Source organism: Mauremys reevesii, linkage group 5 (genome assembly GCF_016161935.1).
Source record: "Mauremys reevesii isolate NIE-2019 linkage group 5, ASM1616193v1, whole genome shotgun sequence".
NCBI classification, from domain to species: Eukaryota; Metazoa; Chordata; order Testudines; family Geoemydidae; genus Mauremys; species Mauremys reevesii.
Window position 1 is genome coordinate 30,340,078 of NC_052627.1, and position 18,462 is coordinate 30,358,539.

Sequence of the window (18,462 nt, forward strand, 5' to 3'; positions counted from 1 at the left end):
TGAGTATTCTAGGATGTATTTCATCAGGCCTGCCAACTTGAAGTCATCAAACTTTTTAAAGTAATTCTTAACTTGTTCTTTTCCTTTTTTAGCCTCATAGGCATTGCTACCCTATTTACGCTGATGTTCACTATGTTAGTCATCTGATCACTGTTAACTTTTTTAGTGAAAACTGAAAGAAAAAAAAAGGCATTTAACACTTTGGCCATTACTCCGTTTTCTGTTGTTGTCTTTTTCTCCTCATTAAGTAGTGGGCCTACCCTGTCCTTGGTTTTCCTCTTGCTTCTCATGTATCTGTAAAATGCTTTGTTGTTACCCTTTATATTCCTAGCTAGTTGGATCTCGTTTTGTGCCTTGTGGTGCTTTTTATATTAATCCTTTGTAATTTGACCTTTTTTGTACAACTCTTTTTTTGAGTTTTAGATCATTAGATCATTGAAGATCTCTTAGTTAAGCCAGGATGGCCTCTTACCATACTTCCTATCTTTCTTACAGATTGGGATAGTTTGTTCTTGTGTCATTAATAATGTCTCTCTAAAAACACTGCCAAGTCTCTTAAACTCTTTTTTCCCCTTAACTTGCTTCCCATGGAATTTTACCTACCAATTTTGAGTTTGCTTAAAGTCTGCCTGTAACCCTGTACTGTGCCCCTTCAAGACAGAGGGAGGGTATACAGCGTTCCTCTAGGTCTGTTCACCTACCTAGCATGTATATTTCATAATGTAATTTTCCTTCAAGTGCCTAACTTCTCAGTATGTTCACAGATGTGTCGTCTGCTTTTCTTTGATAGTCAGTTCTCTTCACACACATTATCTACCCTTTGGGCAAAGGAAGATCTCCTAAATTGCTTTAGTACCTTCTTCTGTTTTCACAGTATCATCATGATCCTAGCTCTCTGCAGTAGGCTCACCATAGTAGAACACATGGCTGACATTGGTTGATACCCCAATCTAAATTGTATGCAAGCCTTTTGCCATTGCTGATGCTCTTCTCAGTGGCAGAATCAGACATCATCCATAACTGGAACTGCTGCTTTGCAGACAGCATAATTCTTTCACCTACTTAACTTTCCCCCCCACTGCAGTGTCAAGTTCTCTTACCAAGTCAGCTCAGATGCTATGATCCCTTCATTTCTGTCATTTGTAATGCTCTCTTGTTGATCTTGGGTCCCCCTGTAAGCTCTTCAGGGCAGGACCAGCATCCCCAGTACTTAGGATTGGGGCCCCCACTGTGCTGGTTGCTTTGGGTGCTACCACAATGCAGATAATTAATAACTATAATTATCATATTTGGCAACCCAAACACATGGCAGCACAGAGCTTTATCATATCTCTTCCCGTTCAGCACAGTTAACATGGAATAGCAGAGATTAAGACTGAGATCCTAGCCCTGAAAGTTAGGATCCCATTTGCATTGTGACTATAGTTGTTGTATTTCCAACCCTTTTTATGACCAGTTGGGATGTGAACAATTTATCGTATTCTATTCTACTGCCATGACAATGTAGAAAAGTGAGAACATGGACTGCTTTTCACTTCCTCCTCCTTTTTCCTCTGGTATAGGGTAGAGCCTCTAATTTCTAGGGCAGTCTAACCAAACTGAATACACCATTATTTATACAGAACACCACTCAGAAGAATGAACAATGCCCTTTTGTGAGAATAGAGAGAGATTGTTGATGGTTCAGCTTTAACCCCTGAATTCCCTCCTCTAGCTCCGTATCTGACCCCCAGGAACTCTCTCTCCCTGTCCCCCTCTCCTCTCCATCCCCTGAGAGTTCTTTGTTTTGTTGCTATTTAATAAGTATGCTTGGTATACTCATTTGCATGCCAATATGAACTGCACTTCCAACTCACTGATAGTCCCCAACAATGCTTATGCTCAAACGCTAGAAACAAACTGAAAGGTTTGGGAGCCCTTATGTTTGTTCTTCAACAATTTGCTTTGCAAGGAATAAGGGAGGCCATTCCCTGTGTGTAGCCTCCATAGTAGAGCTCTTTTGACAGTGGAGTCATTAATACAAAAAGTGTGAAATACTTTTTAAGATCCTAATTTGAAAACTTTATTAGGTATGAACTTTCAATACTGTCCTGCCCTCCTTCCAGACAGAGTACTTGTGTGTTATAACAAGGCTGTGATAAATAATGGCTTTTAATGGGACTGGGAGCCAGAGGAAGGTAGACTTATTGTAAGTCACCCTAACCTCTTGTGTAAGAATCAGTGGAACTAGAACCTGGGACCATGGGGTTTCTGATGCAGCCTCATTGCCATTGGAAGCTTAGTCTGAGAGTTTCTGTTGAAGGCCCAGTTGGGTGGTACATCCCACAGAGCCTAGCTTCCCAGGGTCTTTAGTGGCAGCTCCCTTCAGCCCACTGATTGGCTAGTGCTGGTATATAAACAAGGAAGCCAGCTAGGGAGCTGTTTGAACAATGATGCAGACTTCCTCCTTGCTTCTGCTCTGGACCTTGCCTTGTTGTGGACCCGAGACTCCTGTTTCTGATGCTGGTTTGTCCCTGACTCTATTTGTCTGCTATCTGTAACCCGTGGCCTGACCCAGCTCAACCCTCACTGCACTACTTGCCTGCCACCTGCAATTTCGTGCCTGACCCTGACTTCCTGGTATCTTGACCTGGCTCGACCCTGAACCTACTACCTGTTTCCTGACCACAACTTGGTAACTGACTAGTGCATACAGGCTGCCCTTAGTCCAGCCCTGATACCTTATAAAGCTTTATAGGAAAGACAGAGTTCATTTATTTCCATGTTGAAAATCTTTGCAAATGCATATTTTGGCTTACTACCCAGAGCCTGGATGATATTACATTAATAACATATTTTTTCAGTGCTACTGATAACTGAACTTGAATAAGTTTAGCCAAGTATGTCTAGTGGTGGAAGGCCTAATCTTTTCATAGATGCCCAGTTTTGAAACTTGGCTTTGAAATCATCACTTAAAATCCATGTTTAAAATGTTTAAAATGGGTATGTGGGATTTCATGGGATGATGCATGTTAGATACTGATTTAAGGTCTCACATACGTTTTATGACATTCTTAACTTGTTGTGAGGCTTGAGTTGTGTAAATGATGTGATAGGTCAGTATGCTGTTATGCCTTAGCAATCTTTATTAGTTTATTAAACAAAGCTTTGTTTTTGAAATAAGTAAATATAAACAGATAAACTTCTGTTAACTTGAGCATCAGGATATATCAATATAACAGGTTCATGTTGATCTATTGTCTCAGTCAGTATTTACCTCCAAGGATTAAAAATAATCTTGGTATTTACTGAAAAAAATTGCAATATATTGGAAAGCATCCAGCATGAATACACATTTTAAAACTCATGCCATAGTGTAAAAGCTTTCTAATCTTTAAAAAGTGTAATAATTCATCTTTTTAGGCAAAAGCGGATAATTAAGTCCAGAGAAAAATCTCAAACTATTATTTACCTCCTGAGTGGCTGCAACTATCTGGATGGACTCATTGACATATGTGCTCTATTTAGTAAGCATGGCTGCAGGCCTCTGTATTGCTGACCTCCTGAAGAAGTAATTAGTAGAAACTTAGGCCTGGTCGACACTATAAAGTTAGGCTGATGTAAGTCTCCTTTCAATAAAGCTATTTATGCACATGTTTATGCTCAACTTTGTCTCTGGCTGAGATAAGCGTCCCATTATGGCGATGCAGTAAAACCACCTCCCTAAATTGTGTAAAGCCATGCTCAATCGACTCTGTCTGACACGGTGCAAGTATAGACACTGCATGACCTATGTTGACTCTGACAGTCCTCCAGCCCACTGTCCAGCAACATCCCAGTCCCCATGAGAGTGACTTTGCTGCTTTGTTCACAATTTTAAACTCCTCTGCCCGGGGGTTCACAGAGACTGGAACAATCTCCTCTTCCCCTTTTAAAAACTCTGCGTGTTTTTGAAGCGCCCTTTCCTGGCTGCCCACCTTGGTAAGCACACCTAGTAGCTCACCTTTGATGGTGTTCAACCAATCGAGGTGCCATACGTACATACATGGAGCAGGCAAGAAGTGTTGGATTTCCTGCTCCTATGGGGAGAAGAGTCTGTGCAAGCACAGCTGCAGAACAACCATAGAAACATGACGTCTATGAGCAGATTGCACGGGGGATGCTGGCAACTATGTGAAAGAGAAGGAACTTCACCAGGGATACCACAAGGCAAGGGAGGGCAACAAGAAATCTGATGCTGCCCAGCAGACCTGCTGTTTTTACAACTGACTGTACGTCATACTTGGCGGTGACCCCACCAGCACTCCACAGTGGATACCTCAGAGGAGCCTGGCATGGAGACCCGAGCCATGAACAGCGAAGAGGAGGAGGGTGGTGGAGACACAACAGAGGACTCCAACCATGCAGCAAACTAAACCCATTTAAAATTCCACAAGAGTCTAGTCTGTCCTGCTGATGAAGGGGAAGGGAGTTCAGGTAAGTGTGCACACAAGTTTCCTTGCAAAGTTTTATGTGCTTTTCCTTCCTTGCTCTCATTTCCCTTCCCTCTATTTAGAGAAGGTGCACGGTCCAGCCACAAATATACAAGACAAAGGGATGGATTTTTAATTATTTTATGGGTATACTGTGAGACAATAAAAAGTTAGGAAGTAAATTCAAAACAAATTCCTAAACAATACTATGACAGTTCAATTACATGATCCACTTAAATTCAGTGTCCTGTGCTTTGGTAGAGGTAGAACAAACAGAGGCAGAGTTGGCATCTGCTTTTCATTCCCTTGTTCGGCTAGGCGGGAAGAGAGTGGGTATGTTCAGCACCTTGTTCATGTGAATAGGAATGTCCCTTTTATCCTCCTAAGAACTTGATGAAACTTTCATGGAGATACTCTACAATCCTCTCCTGAAAGTTTCTAGGGATGGTGGTCTTATTTCTTCCTCTGTGATAAGACACTGTCCCACACTATTCTGCGATGAGTATAGTGCTGAGCTCGGCAGGCTCAATGCTTCTGTCAGAAATGGCAGAGACTAAAAAGGGTTGTGCAGGCTTGTGGGAGTTTAAAAAAATGCAAAATGATGGAATATGGAAGGTATTATGGGGTGGAGAAAGTTGCATGCTGGGATCTTGACCCCTTGCTCCCAGAAATCCCTGTTCAAATGGCTACTATGCCACAAAACAATGTGAAAATGTTCCAAAAGTCATTGTGCCAGACAGCGGCGCATGGCCTACTGGGATACTTACCTGTGGCAGACTGCGCATTACACCACCGTAAGCACTCCTAATGGATATGTGCATCACTGCCGCAAATAGCCACATGTGCATGTGTGATATAAGCCTTCAGTGGCGATAGGCCAAAGTAAATTGTCAACCAAAGTTTGTAGTGTAGACATGGCCTTCCTGACCTGTCACCTAGCTAAGCCAGGAGACAGAATTTTCATGAGCTAAGATGTTCCAGTTGTATGTATCAGTGTGTGAAAGTGAGCAGTATATTTTTTTTCCCCCATTTTTATTACTGGGTTGATCATGGTGGCCCTACTGAAATGGTGTCTCTTTGCTCCACCACTTATTAAAATAAAAAGTAGATGAGAGTGCTTGCCATCAAACATATTTCCTGTTTTCTCTTGCCGTGTGTGTGTGTGTGTGTGTGTGTGTGTATATATATATATATTTTTTTTTTTATCAAAAAGGAATGCTCTTCTAAAGCTTTATCTAACAATCTCCTCCTCTGAATTAAAATGGGTCAGCTCATGCCATTCCTCAGCTGTTGTCTTGTTTACATATCCTGGTTTAAAGGACATTCCCGCCATGGGACATATGGAGCATGTATGTTACATATTGCATTCTAGAATAAGTCTGGTTAAATCCCATTTTTATGGCTTTAGTTTTTAAGTCCCTGTGAGACTTTTCTGAAGGAGACTGACGAGAGGGACAGGTGTATCACGGATTCAGCTTGGTGACAAGTTTTCAAATTCAGCTGCATTCTTGCAGCAACAAAGTTAGGAGCAGCTGGCCTCTCAAGAGCCTCTCTGCTTCTGTTGGAATTCCTGTGGCAGAAAGAAGAATGTACTATTTTGCTCTCCCTGTGAACAACACATCATGGAATGCCACCACACTTCAACTGAGTCATGCCAGGTGCTCAATCTAATCAGGTGAAGCCTCTTAACTAGAAATTCAACAGCCATTATTTGCCCCAATTTGAGTATAATATTTAGACCCTGATTCTGCAAGATTCTCAGTGCTCTTAACTCCCAGCAAGGTAAGTGTTGGCTGCAGGTGCTGAGCACCTCTCAGATCAGGTCGCATTTTATGTAGAAGAGGGGGGGAAATATGCTGTCCTATTAATAGATAATGCATAGGACTTGTGAAATGAAAGTAAAGCTTTTTTGGATGAGGAAATACTGCAGAAGCGAAACATGATCATATAAAAACTTTCCATTTTAGAAATTTGGATGACAATAAAACTATCTCATCTTACTCCCCAGGCTGCTTAACTACGGCTTCTTTTGTGAACTAGCCTTTATGGGCACAAGTTTGTGCAGGCAAACCAGGTAATTCCATGGGCAAATGGAAATTACTGATGCACAAAAAATGTTTCAAGCATAGTTTAGCAGACTCTTTAGAAAATTGGGCATGTAATTCATTTGATAAAATAAAGAATGAGTGTGATTATGTATTGCCAAACAGTACTGCATGAGCAACTAGATATACAGTTGTGGGCTAAATTATGGGCCATTCTGTATGGATCCAATAGAGAAGAGAGCATTTTACCCCCATTGTGTGTCCCCAGACATAATCTGTCTTTCACCATATGATAGCACAAGAGGAGTGGCTGCCATGCTGGTCAGACATTAGCATTTCTGGGGGGAGACAGTGACCCAGAGATTGCTGTACTGGGGCAAGTACTGGCTACACCTGTTAAACAGATGTAGCAAGGGTTCCCCTCTTCACATTCCCCCAACACCATGGTTCATTTGGATGATCTTTTTTAAATCTCTTGTGTATATTTGTGGTGATTGGTGTATACCTCACTCAATGGTTTCCAGGCTGGGAGGGCTACATCAGATTCCTGGCCTAACTGCTCAGCCTGCAAATAAATCCAGCTATGTGGGAACAGAAGTGGAAACCAGTCACTTTGTTAGGTTGGCAAATGGAATGGTGTGAAAACCAGTGGTGAAGTCCGGGCCCACTGAAGTCAATAGTAACGCTGCTAGTGACATTAGAAGAGCCCAGATGTCAGCCCATGTCTCTCTCAGGGTCAGATCTGGCAAAATGCTGAGTTCTAATTGGGAATTGCTGAAGGTTCACAACTACCACTGAAATCAATGGGAATTGAGTGTCCTGAGCAATGTTCAGAGAGCACACAGTTCTACACAGGATCAGGCCCTTCTGAATCTTAGACACATCTGAGAGCAGCAAGAGTAAAGTTTCTGTTACAAACCCAAGAGGAAAGAAATATTTGAAATATTTTTTTTAAAGTTATGCTGTGGAGCTGTTCTGTCAGACAACAGGAGACCAAAAGAAACATTTGAAATCCAAACAATTTATGTGCATTGTTTCTGTTGGCTAATGTGGAGCTGTCAGAGCTGTTAATGATCTTTTCACGCAAAATTGGGGATGGGGTTGTCCCATTTTAGATATGTTTTGCCACATACAAAGAAGCAATAGCTTTCTTATACCTCCTCCCCCTCACAAATCATGATAAAATGTAACTCACGCATAGCAAAGGCAGATGCTAAAGTCATCGTAGTCTAAAAAATAAACATTTTGTTTGCTATTTTGCAATGAGAGTTGGTACCAGGGACCTTTGAACTTTCCTTATAGTCTTATTTACCAGGGAAAGAGTAACTCTAAATATCAACCACTTGATCACCAAAATTATCAGAAGTGTTTATAAAAAAAATCATTCATTTAAGGCTATCTTGACCCCCACTCCCCTCTCCCCTCCCCTGAAATCATGTTGTCTCCTTCCAAAAAGCAGCAGCTGTGACTGATGCATTCATCCAGTGGCTGGGAGGACAATAAGCCTCTGAAACTGCATTGTTGCTTGGTAACCACCTGCTAGGCAGCGCAAAAGTGCAATGCACTAAGTGCCCTGGAGGCTGAGGACATCACATCTCATAGACAAATGGGTGCCTCACAGTTGGCCTGAGGATCAGCAGTGCTGAACGTGGATTTCTCCCTCATGGCAGCCACGGTGTTATGCACTGGGCCATCTGGCTGTGCCACTTCTATATTATGGTTCTTTTCTGATCTGAGCAAGGATAGTTCTCTTATTTCTAGCTACAGTAATGTTGTTCTGCCATCCAGACCCAGCTTTATTATACTGAAGGAAACAAATTCAGTGCAATCTATTTTTTATATACAAATGAACAAGGAAAACCACTGCATTTTCCATATTGAAACATAGAAGGATACAATGGTACAAGAAGTCTTTATTTACCAAAACATTTGTATTTGGCTATAACAGTTGTTTACACTTTCAGACCCAGAGATTGTGAGATTCTTTGCCGTGTGTTATATTCCAAGTGCACTTTTGGATTTCAACATATTAAAATATGGGTCAAAGATGTGGTGGTTCGCTCCAGAACAGAATCCTGATTAAATCTAGTTATGGTCTGAAAACAATCAAAACAAGGGGTTTGTGTTCAGATTAAGCAATGCTAAAGTCTACTGAGCTGTTCTCATAAAAGTTCAAATAGTGGACATCTTGAATGACAGAAACCTTGCAAGATCAGTTGCTTTCACTAGGTTTCTGCCCTCTTGGCCTGAAATCTGATGAGAACCAAATTTCATCAGTACCTGAATCAGAACTGGAAAATAGGTTCCTTCCACTTTTGGATTAGATCTGGAGACAAACTGTGGCTTTTGGGCTCAGATCTAAAGATATGAATTGTGTCCTTTCTCACACTTCTAATTTCAAACAATAAATATTTTATCATGTAACAACCAACACAAAGGGTAGAAAAAAAGGATTACAACCTGGCAATGTCAAAATTATCAAATTATTTGATGTTGCTGAACATTTGTATTGAGTTCAGCACTGAACTTGCTGTTGGCTCAAAAAACAGAAACAAATTCCAAACATAAATGGAACATAATAGAAAATACTTTTGAATATTTGCCATAGTGTGTAACATGCTAAACAGCCTATGGGAGATTCATACCTTTTTTTTATTTGAAAACTAGATTTGTGCACATACCTTCTGTGTACCACTTTGAAAACTGGCCCTATAATAATATCCAATACTATGTTGGAGTAGAGCTATTATAGCACAGATATGCATTCATTTATATAAATGTTCTTCTAATGCTTCCTGTCCTTGTTATGCAGTGTCCTGGGAGCCAGATGGCTGCCGCACTACATACCAGAGGTGGCGGCATCTCACAATGCTTCGTTTGTGATCCTTCAGGATAAAAGGTGACACAGAAATGTTAATTATCTAATTTTATTTATTGTCTTATCTATAAGATATAAGAGAGATTGAGCTTCAGGGAGCCTGCTCAGTCAGCCCATTCTGCTGGCCAGAGAAGTGGGGAGGGAGAAGACCTGTTTCCTCCCTGCCCCCACCCTTGAGCAGGCTGCCCAAGAGAGCTGCTCAAGCTCACTCCCCACTCTAAGCCCCACACATCTGCTTAAGGGTCAGCTATGATGTAGTTCTGTATAATTTACTGACAAACCTAAACCAATCATAACTGCCCTTCAGTTATGCAAGGGAACTTGGCTATATTATTTAAGACAATAGCAGCTGAGAGAGCAAACCAAAGTGCAACCACTACCTTTCCCAAGAGCAAGCATTCAAAAGACGTCAGCCCTACCCCCATCATGAAATTGGCTTATAAATCACACATCTAAAAAATCATAAATTCTGACATTTTTATTTGACTTCTGGTTTTTGAGTCCTTAGAGTTCATGTTTTTAAACTTTTCTCTAGGGTCTAGAAACTTATTTTTTTTTAAAAGGAAGCTGAGATTCTCATGTAATTGCCTGACTCCAACACAGAGGCTGGGGTTTTCAGAAAATCCTCACATCTTGTGAAACTCATTCTAACCACTGTAAGAGTTGGCAACATTGACACACCCCACTAAGGAGGAGCCCCACAACGTAGGATTCTGTGTTGGAGTTTGAACCTACAAACTGCTGGCTATGTAGCCGTGCCAAGCAAGTGATGAAAAGAAAGTGAGCAGCATATGATACCTTCACAATTTGAAAAGTGAGTAAGATAGCAGAATTATTACACCATCATGCTACCTGCACAAAGCAGGGATGGAGAGGGCAGATAATGATGTCCATGGTTTATTCTTGTCTTGTGTATTCTTCTCCTAAAGTGGCATGGCCATGGCCAAATCCCTCCTGCTTGTGCAGCCCTCTAGAACCAGCATTAACAATTAGCAAAGAGTGAGCAATAACATGCTAACTTTACCCTCCACGTATGGGAGCTATTATGGTGCCACTGTGTGAGTGAATGGTGGGGAGACTATCTACCAGCATGGCTGACTGATTTCATTCTGACAATTGTATCAGTTTGGACTTGTTTGATTAGAGGTCTGCTGTTCAGTGGCCAATTATATGTTAGGCTTGGTCTACCCATACAGTTGTGCTACTTTAACTTATGGTTTTATGTTGCACCAATTTAGTTAAATCAGTACAACTTTGTGTGTGGACACCCTGCAATGCATCTAGACCCTTTGCCCCTGTTAAACTGTTATAAGGCAAGCTAAACTGATATAGGGCAGGTTTATGCTGATATGAGTGCTCACCCACAGACTTGCACCAATTTAAGTAAATTGGTGCAGGTTTGTATGTAGACAAGTCCTCTGTAATGAGTTGGGAGTATTGTTTCAGAGCAGGTAATATATCCCCTATCACATGTATATGATTCCTGTTCCTAAGCTGTCATCTGCAATGACTGATATTTTCATCAGTCTTTTCCTGAGTGTGTGGTGCAGAGTGTAAATATATATTTCACACTCCTATCTGAAGCTGCTCCTGACTTGTTCTTTTCTTGAGACATGATATCTGATGCATGAGATAACTGAGCACCATCCACAATTCATACTGTGCTCTGAAGTGACATGAGTTTACTGAATGGTGGAGGTGGCAGCAGCTGCTTTATATTGGCAGAGCCTTCCTACATGTTGAGTCCTGCCACACTCTGTACTTATGTCAGATCTCTGCCTCCACAGCACAGTTTTCTTCTGACCTTCTGATCTTTTGCCCAGGATGCACAAGTTGCAATCAGTATTTTACATGCAGTGTCTTCCCCCCTCACCCAATATCATACAATCTTGATGTATCCCAAAGCTGGTGATAACTGCTGCTTTGCCCTACCTCTTTTGTTAGTATAATGATAAGGTGGATCTCTCACACCAGAACTGAGTGATATAGATAAACATGATTACCTTACTGCATCAATGCCTTTCCTTTATGTATGGACCATCTGTGAAAACTCACCTACTGATTCCTGCTCACATTGCCATCAATGCTAGGTGAGTTTGCACTCGTGGGTGTTTTTCATATCCTCCTAGTTTTTGGTGCATCTTTTTTTACAATGCACACTTTTTAAAGTTACCTGGGATGGATGTGGTCATTGATTTCACCCTGTCCTGCTATAAAGCGCTGGGATTATGGATTCTTTTTGCTTGCAATTGCAGTAAAGGACAATGAAACATCTTTGCTTAGCTGAGAAACGTGGAGGTCCGATGGCCCTTTGTGGTTGCAGATTCAAATCACAGGCACTTCAGATAAGCAATAGTAGTTAACAAATGTTGCAGAAAAGATGGAATAGCAACAACATAAATTGGATTGGATAATGATGTAAAGGATATACCTTTACACAATGGATAATGGCACATTGGATAATGGTGCAAAGGCCAGTATGTTATGTCTAACATACTGTCCAGGCAACTGTGAGCTGTGGCATGATAAAAATCTCTTACAGAGACCAGGAGAGCAAAAGTCAAGTCCTGTATCTTGCAATTTCCTGAAAACTTTGAGGTTAGTGCTAAGATGTGCAGCATTCAGTTTGGGTTTTTTAAACTATATTTGAAATATCTCCAGATACCTTTTTTATTGAACTGTATTGCAAGCAACCTTCTGCCCTTCTCCATCTTTGTTGTTTTGCTTCATTTTGTTAGTGATTTGCTGTTACAGGAGAAAATCTTTAGCTTACAATTGAATCTGAAGTTATTTATTAAACAGCTCATTGTTAGATGATGGAAATATAACTCAGCCAGCAAACATAGCTAACAGCTCATTTGTGTATAGCAATTGTTTGTTATTTCTGATGTATGGAGTGCTATTCCTATGCAAACTGGCCCATTAAGTTTACAGGAAAAATTTCCTTTCCACCCACTGCAGTGCTGTGTGCCAGTTGGCTAACTCCATCCACCTTGCAGGTGGCAACATCCGGTGGCAACAGAGGCTGATGCTGTAACCATTTACTATCAGGATCTCACTATTCAAATGGAACCAACAATGAAGTGTTTATCCCAGTGGGACTACTCAACATCACACCTGGTAGTAAGTGCTGGCAGTATCTGGACCCTAGTCTGTAAAGTGCTTTGGGATCCTTTGGGATGAGAGGTGTTACAGAAATGTAAGTTTATACTAATACAATGCAAAGGAATAAATCTGTCTCTGTCTGGTGTCAGACAAATAAATGTCTCTTCACAGCGGTGGAATATGGGAAGGGAAGCTTCTGACTCTAAATGGAAACAAGTTGCTGAGGAAAAAATAAGTGTTCTTAAGTTCCCAATGAAAATGGGAAATAAAGCAAGGAACAGTATCTCAAGCTTCCTTGAGAATTATCAATAAAGGGAGTGAAGGAAGGATTGTTCAAAGAGTGAGAAATGTGTATTTGTAAAGACAGACAAGTAAGACAAAATAGCTGTGAAAGGTGAGAAATTCTAAGGAAACAAAATGGTACAGTAAAAAAGGTGTTTAAGAGGTTTATTCTCCCTGGATGAATACCCACAAATCTTATTAATGTTAATGGTACTTTTAAATACATGGCTCAAGGGGACAAAACAGTGACCCTTATATGTTTGAATGGATCTTGCAAAACTCAATTAAAATCCACAAATTGTAATTGGCTGATTAAGTTCCAGGTATCTGTATCCAGTTCTAATCAATTATGCTGTATTTTAAAGTTTAATCATAGGGAAATAAAATTCAAGCAATAGCAACTGATGATATAAGGACAACTTGATTTGTGTTTAAATTAGCACAGGTCTTTGGCAAAACAATTTACACTGATTGCCTACTTGCTAAGCATGAGAGATTACATAATATGTAGAAAACTGGTTATTCAAAAACAAAGGGGCCAGATTCTCAGCTGGTGTCACTCATTGTAGCTCCATTACCTTCACTTGAGCTGCACTGATTTATACCAGCTGAGAATATGACCTATATAACTTTTGTAGTAAGGAAAGACCAACTGACTTTGGCCAGTAACTGCAAGATCAGCTAAGACAACAGTAAATAATTGCAGAGAAACCAGGTAATGTAATAAAGTGCTGGCAATAATTTATCAAGGGGCTCTCACAAAAATATTCCCTCTTAACATGTGATAAATTTCACATAAAGGAGGTGCATGTGCTTGGCGAGAGGAGGGACTGGAGAATCCATTTATTTATGATTTGAACACAAATGCTTTCTCATAGCCAGAGCCAAAGAAACAGTGGGTACTGTCTGGTAAACAAATCTGTACTAAGCACCACTTTGCTGAAAATGTTTGTTTATTTTCTTGGAAAGTGTACTGGGCCAGCTCCTCAGCTGGTGTCAATCAGTGTAGTTCCACTGAAGTCTATGGAGCTAGGTTGATTTATGCTGGTTAAGGATCTGGTCCACTGAGTACATTAATAGTACAGGAGAATGTTATACTTGTGTAATTTGTAGAGGGCCTTGAGGAGGAGCCTCCTCCCTTTTTCTAGGGAGGCATCTTCCCTAGGAAACAATTGATCCTTTTTATCCCTTGGTACATCCCAAAGGCAAAAAAAAGTCTCTTCAGAAGTATTTGTAAGAGCTCAGGACTAAGTCCCGTCTCGGAGAGGGGATTTAAGCAGTACCCAGAGCAACAATGAACTCCATTAGAGACAGGAAGTCACCTGCCCTTCCTTTCTGTTTGGATGCAGAACTTTAACAAGGAGCCACCAAGAGTAATGCAAAGGGAAATAAACAAGGACAGCATGTGACTAATTTACAGAGGTTGCCACCTTTTGCATTTGGGTGTGTGTTGGGGATCCATTTTGAGCTTCAAATCCACTGCAGGTGAGTCTGTCAGATTATGTAGAAATATTTTCAAATGAATTCGATTCATGATGGTATAGATGGTGGTAGTTAGTACGGCTACAGCAGTAAATTGACCTATTGGAATCATCATCTTACATAAGCTTATCTGAATTTTTGTCAGTATAACTTTTCAAATAAGACACCAATATAGAGGTGTAGTCTTCAACCAAAATCACTAGGATTATATGCAGTTGTCTTTCATAGGAAATATAGAAGCGGCCTGTAACCTCTACTTCAGGTGGGCATGCTGCAGTTTGTCGATCATAGTGGGGTAACCATTGCTCACTGTAATCAAGAATCTGAAATTTTCAGACCACTCAAGAAAGTCTTACATCTCAGCTGTAGTTAATAATGTGTTAAAATGAACGTACCATATTTTGTGCCAAGATACTTCAGTGGGTGCATCTTTCCTAAATAAATAGGACTTGCCCTTCTCTTATAAACAGACTGAGAAGAAGGCTTATGAGTTTCTTAAAATATGTAATCATATACAGGCAAGCTCTAACTTCCAATAAAGAAAATCTAGTTTTATTTTAAGCATATGGGCTGGTAGTCCTGTGGGTAAACCACCTAAAAAATTAGTTCCAGAACAGACACATTAATGAAGACACACATAATTAAACCATATAGTACAGCTAATGAAATTTTGGCAGCAAAATCTTTAAGCATTGCCAGAAAAGAGTGGGGTTCCCACCTTATATCCAAATTTGATTACCCCTTTAATGATTGATACTACCAGTATGTCTTAATCTTGGTAACTTTTAGATTCTAGAGATTAATGTGCATTGCCTGCAGTCATAGTATCTTGTGCTGTGATGCTGTCAAATTTCACAAATTAAGTAAGGGTCAATCTAAAGTAGAACTTGGAACACTTTTGTGATGCTGCTGATTCCATAGGTAGACTTCTTCCTCCTGAATCAATACACTGATCTACTAACATGGTGTTAGAGGGCACTGTAGGTGCCATCTGCTTCATGAGGCATAAAGTTGACATCCTAATTACTTATAGTCATTAAAGATTCTGTGGCACATTTGGCAAGTATAGGAGTGTTAACTCTAGCACTCTAACAAAATTCTGACTCAATAGTTTATATTCTACCTAATTTTATTCTTTGGTCTCAGTTTCTTCCCTTCCTTTCAAACCTGCTGTATAGGATTGCTATGTGCTGTTAGACAGTTAACATATTTCATCCCAGCTGTAGCTGAATTTCATGGATAAAGTGGCACTTCTGTAAGGTCTGTACATAATTTTATCATATAAAGAGATGAAGGGTCACTGTCATGGTCTGGCCCTTTAAGAGAGCTAGGCTTAGCCACCACCTGCGACTGACCAGCTGCCTCCCAGCTAATACTGTGGAGCTAGAGATCAGGTGATAATTAAAGAGAATATGGTCTCTCAAAAAATAGCATCTTTCCAGCTTAACTGACCTTTTTTTTTTTTGAGAGGACCACGTTATTTTCAATTATCACCTGATCTCTAGCTGAAGTCCTGAAGGAAAAAGGCCTGGAATTCTGTGGCTGAAGAATTTTTTTGATGCATGTGCTAGTTAGTTAACCCACCGACTTTCAGTCAGCTATCCCCACCCATCTGCTTCTCAACTTAACCATCATTAGCTGGGGCTAAAGATCGATATTACTAGCAAAGATTTAAACTTGCAGGTAGGCAAGGCATGTGGGGGAAGACAAACTCTTGAATTCATCTTGGACTTGTTCCTCATCTACAAATTATAGAACTAGTCTAAAACATAAGTTAGAGGGAGTGTATGGAAAGAATGTGGGAAGTCTGTACCTCTGAAATATACCAAAAAATGCTCTGAGAGATGTTGGCCCGGGGGGGTCAGGATGATGGAGACAAAACTCCCAAGCAAATATGGGAATTGAATTACCTAGGTCATATGAGCTCCTGGCTATCCATAGACTCTTGAAGGGGCTAACTTTTACTGACAGGCCTATTTTCTCTGTGTTTTTATCAAAAGGGGAAAAAACAAATTCCTCACCAGGAAGATTTCGGAGCAGCACAGGTCTTTACTAAACCTTCTGCTACCTCAGAGTAAATTGATTCATGACAATGTACCGGTCATCGTGTTTCTTTTAGCTTGATAACTTCTCTTTACAGCTAGGGGGAAAACTAGTTTCTCAACATTTTACTGATAATAAAGACTGTTTATATCTCACTGAACTCTTTAATAATTTTAAATAAGAGTAAGCCCAGAGAATTTCAGAAAGGAGTGGTTATTACATCGCTGCACATAGAAATACATTAAGAACAGATTCTTGATATTGAGGTCACCATTCCATGAAGAATTCTCTCTTGAATATGTTAGTGCTGAAGATTAACATTCGGGAGTGCTTTCACAGTGGTGTCTTGGTGCTGAGGAAAGAGGATGTTCCGCCCACACTTCATCTAGAAATTGGACTCTGAACAAAGGCAAGAAACCATCCAGATTGCCTTCTCCTAACAATTTCCTAGCTACTGAGGCCCAAATCCTCAAAGGTACTTAATGTTTCTCTGTTCTGCATTGGAACACCTCATTCTATGCATGGTGCTCTTGCCAGGAGTCCTGCTTTCTTTCTGAGGCTTCCTTTATGCAAAATCAGAAAAACCTGTAGTTTGTAATCAGAACTAGGGAATGAATAGAGTTCTTGTGGGGGTGATTTGGGGTAGAAATGAAAATATATCATGGTAACCTAGAAAACTTTGCCATTCACCATCTTTTATCTTCAGGGTCTTGTTAACGTCCACAAAATAAGGAGCAACAACCCTGAAATGGAACTAGGTCAAGCCATAAAGTTTCCTCTCATATTGCAACTGCTTAGAGTTTTGGTAAAACACTGATACTTGAGCAAGGGCCTGTTTACTGATACACAGAGCAGCCTTCTCACCTTTCCCAACTGAGGTTAAACTGAGGGATGGAGCCATCTCTATTCAGACCTCAGTGAAATAAGGGGATCTAGAACTGACTGGAAAAATAAAATATCTTAAAGCATTAAAGACTTCCTACTGCAGATTTAGTAGCATAACATATATGCAGATTTAGCAATGGATATAGCATAAAGGGCTTAAGATGGCAAAGGAAGCAGTAAAGGTAGCAAGAAGGGAAGTTTTAAATGGCTGAGACTGAGGGTGCTGAACATCTTGATAGGGATGTTAACATCTTGATAGTTAATCCTTATAAAATTGGTTAGAGGGAGAATAATACATAATCCTAGACAGGGTTATGGCAGTAACTATAGAAATGAGAGAAAGCTGGTAGTGTTAGTGGTAAAATATTTTATTCCAGATCATCTACTAAATCTCAACTGCTTTGTCCCCAATTAGAGCAGACACAATCCACCTTGGCAAATGGCAAAACTCCCAGCCTAAATGGCTCCCTCACTCGTTTCAAATCCCTTCCAATAACTCTTATGTTCTCCCTCGCCCATTACTCTTCATTTTCCATTTTAATAAATCAAATTCTACTCCCACAGTTTGTTTTTTTCCCCCATTCTAAATAATTCTTCTTGCAGTGGAGGAACATAAGCCTTTTATCTTCAGAGTTGATGTAGTTTTTACAGATGAGGGGCACACATTGTGCCCTGTAAAGGAGAGTATGTTTTGTTCATTCTTCTTTTTCATTACTCTCTAAAACAAAATTTTAGCCAAAGTATATGGATGCTCTTTATATAAAAAACCATTTGACATTGACCCAACAGGAAAACAAAACAGACCGCCAAAAAGCTCCAAATAAAATGGTGGAATTAATAAGACAAGTGGCAAATAGCACTTCTCTATCATGTGCTTCTTGCCACATCCCATCTCCTGCTCCTTCTCTATATGTTTTCTGTATAGGCCCTGCTCTTTCAAATACTTTAGTGCCTGTTTTAACTTTACTCCTTGACTTGGATTGGGCTACTCATGTAAAATTATGCATGAGTGTAAGTGTTTTTAGGATTGAGTCCTCAGATTATTCACTGTTTGGGGCAGGGACCGTGTCCTCATATTTGTCTGCAAAAGTCCATACATATCAATGGTGCTATATATGTAAATAAAAATAATAGAGCAGAGCACTTGGGGAAACTAACTATCCTGGAGTCATAGCAAGCCTCTTTCAGTCCAAGATTATCAAGTCTGGTCTCCTCATTCCATTTCTGACTGTGGTTCGCCATTCATTTTTGGCCTCCTGCCAGGATTTCCCAAATGTCAGTTGTAAAGCTA

At 40.3% G+C, this 18,462-nt stretch overlaps 1 protein-coding gene across 1 annotated transcript in view; it reads left to right on the forward strand.

Moving 5' to 3' along the window:
* The first annotated feature begins 3,397 nt into the window (after positions 1-3,397).
* Positions 3,398-18,462, forward strand: part of COL25A1 (collagen type XXV alpha 1 chain) — a 438,508-nt gene continuing 423,443 nt past the window's right edge. Inside the window, exons 1-3 of the mRNA XM_039542396.1 lie at positions 3,398-4,455; positions 9,309-9,395; positions 12,336-12,497. Of these exons, the coding sequence (XP_039398330.1) occupies positions 12,441-12,497 (57 nt within the window). The 5' untranslated portion in view covers positions 3,398-4,455; positions 9,309-9,395; positions 12,336-12,440. The remainder of the gene's footprint in view (positions 4,456-9,308; positions 9,396-12,335; positions 12,498-18,462) is intronic.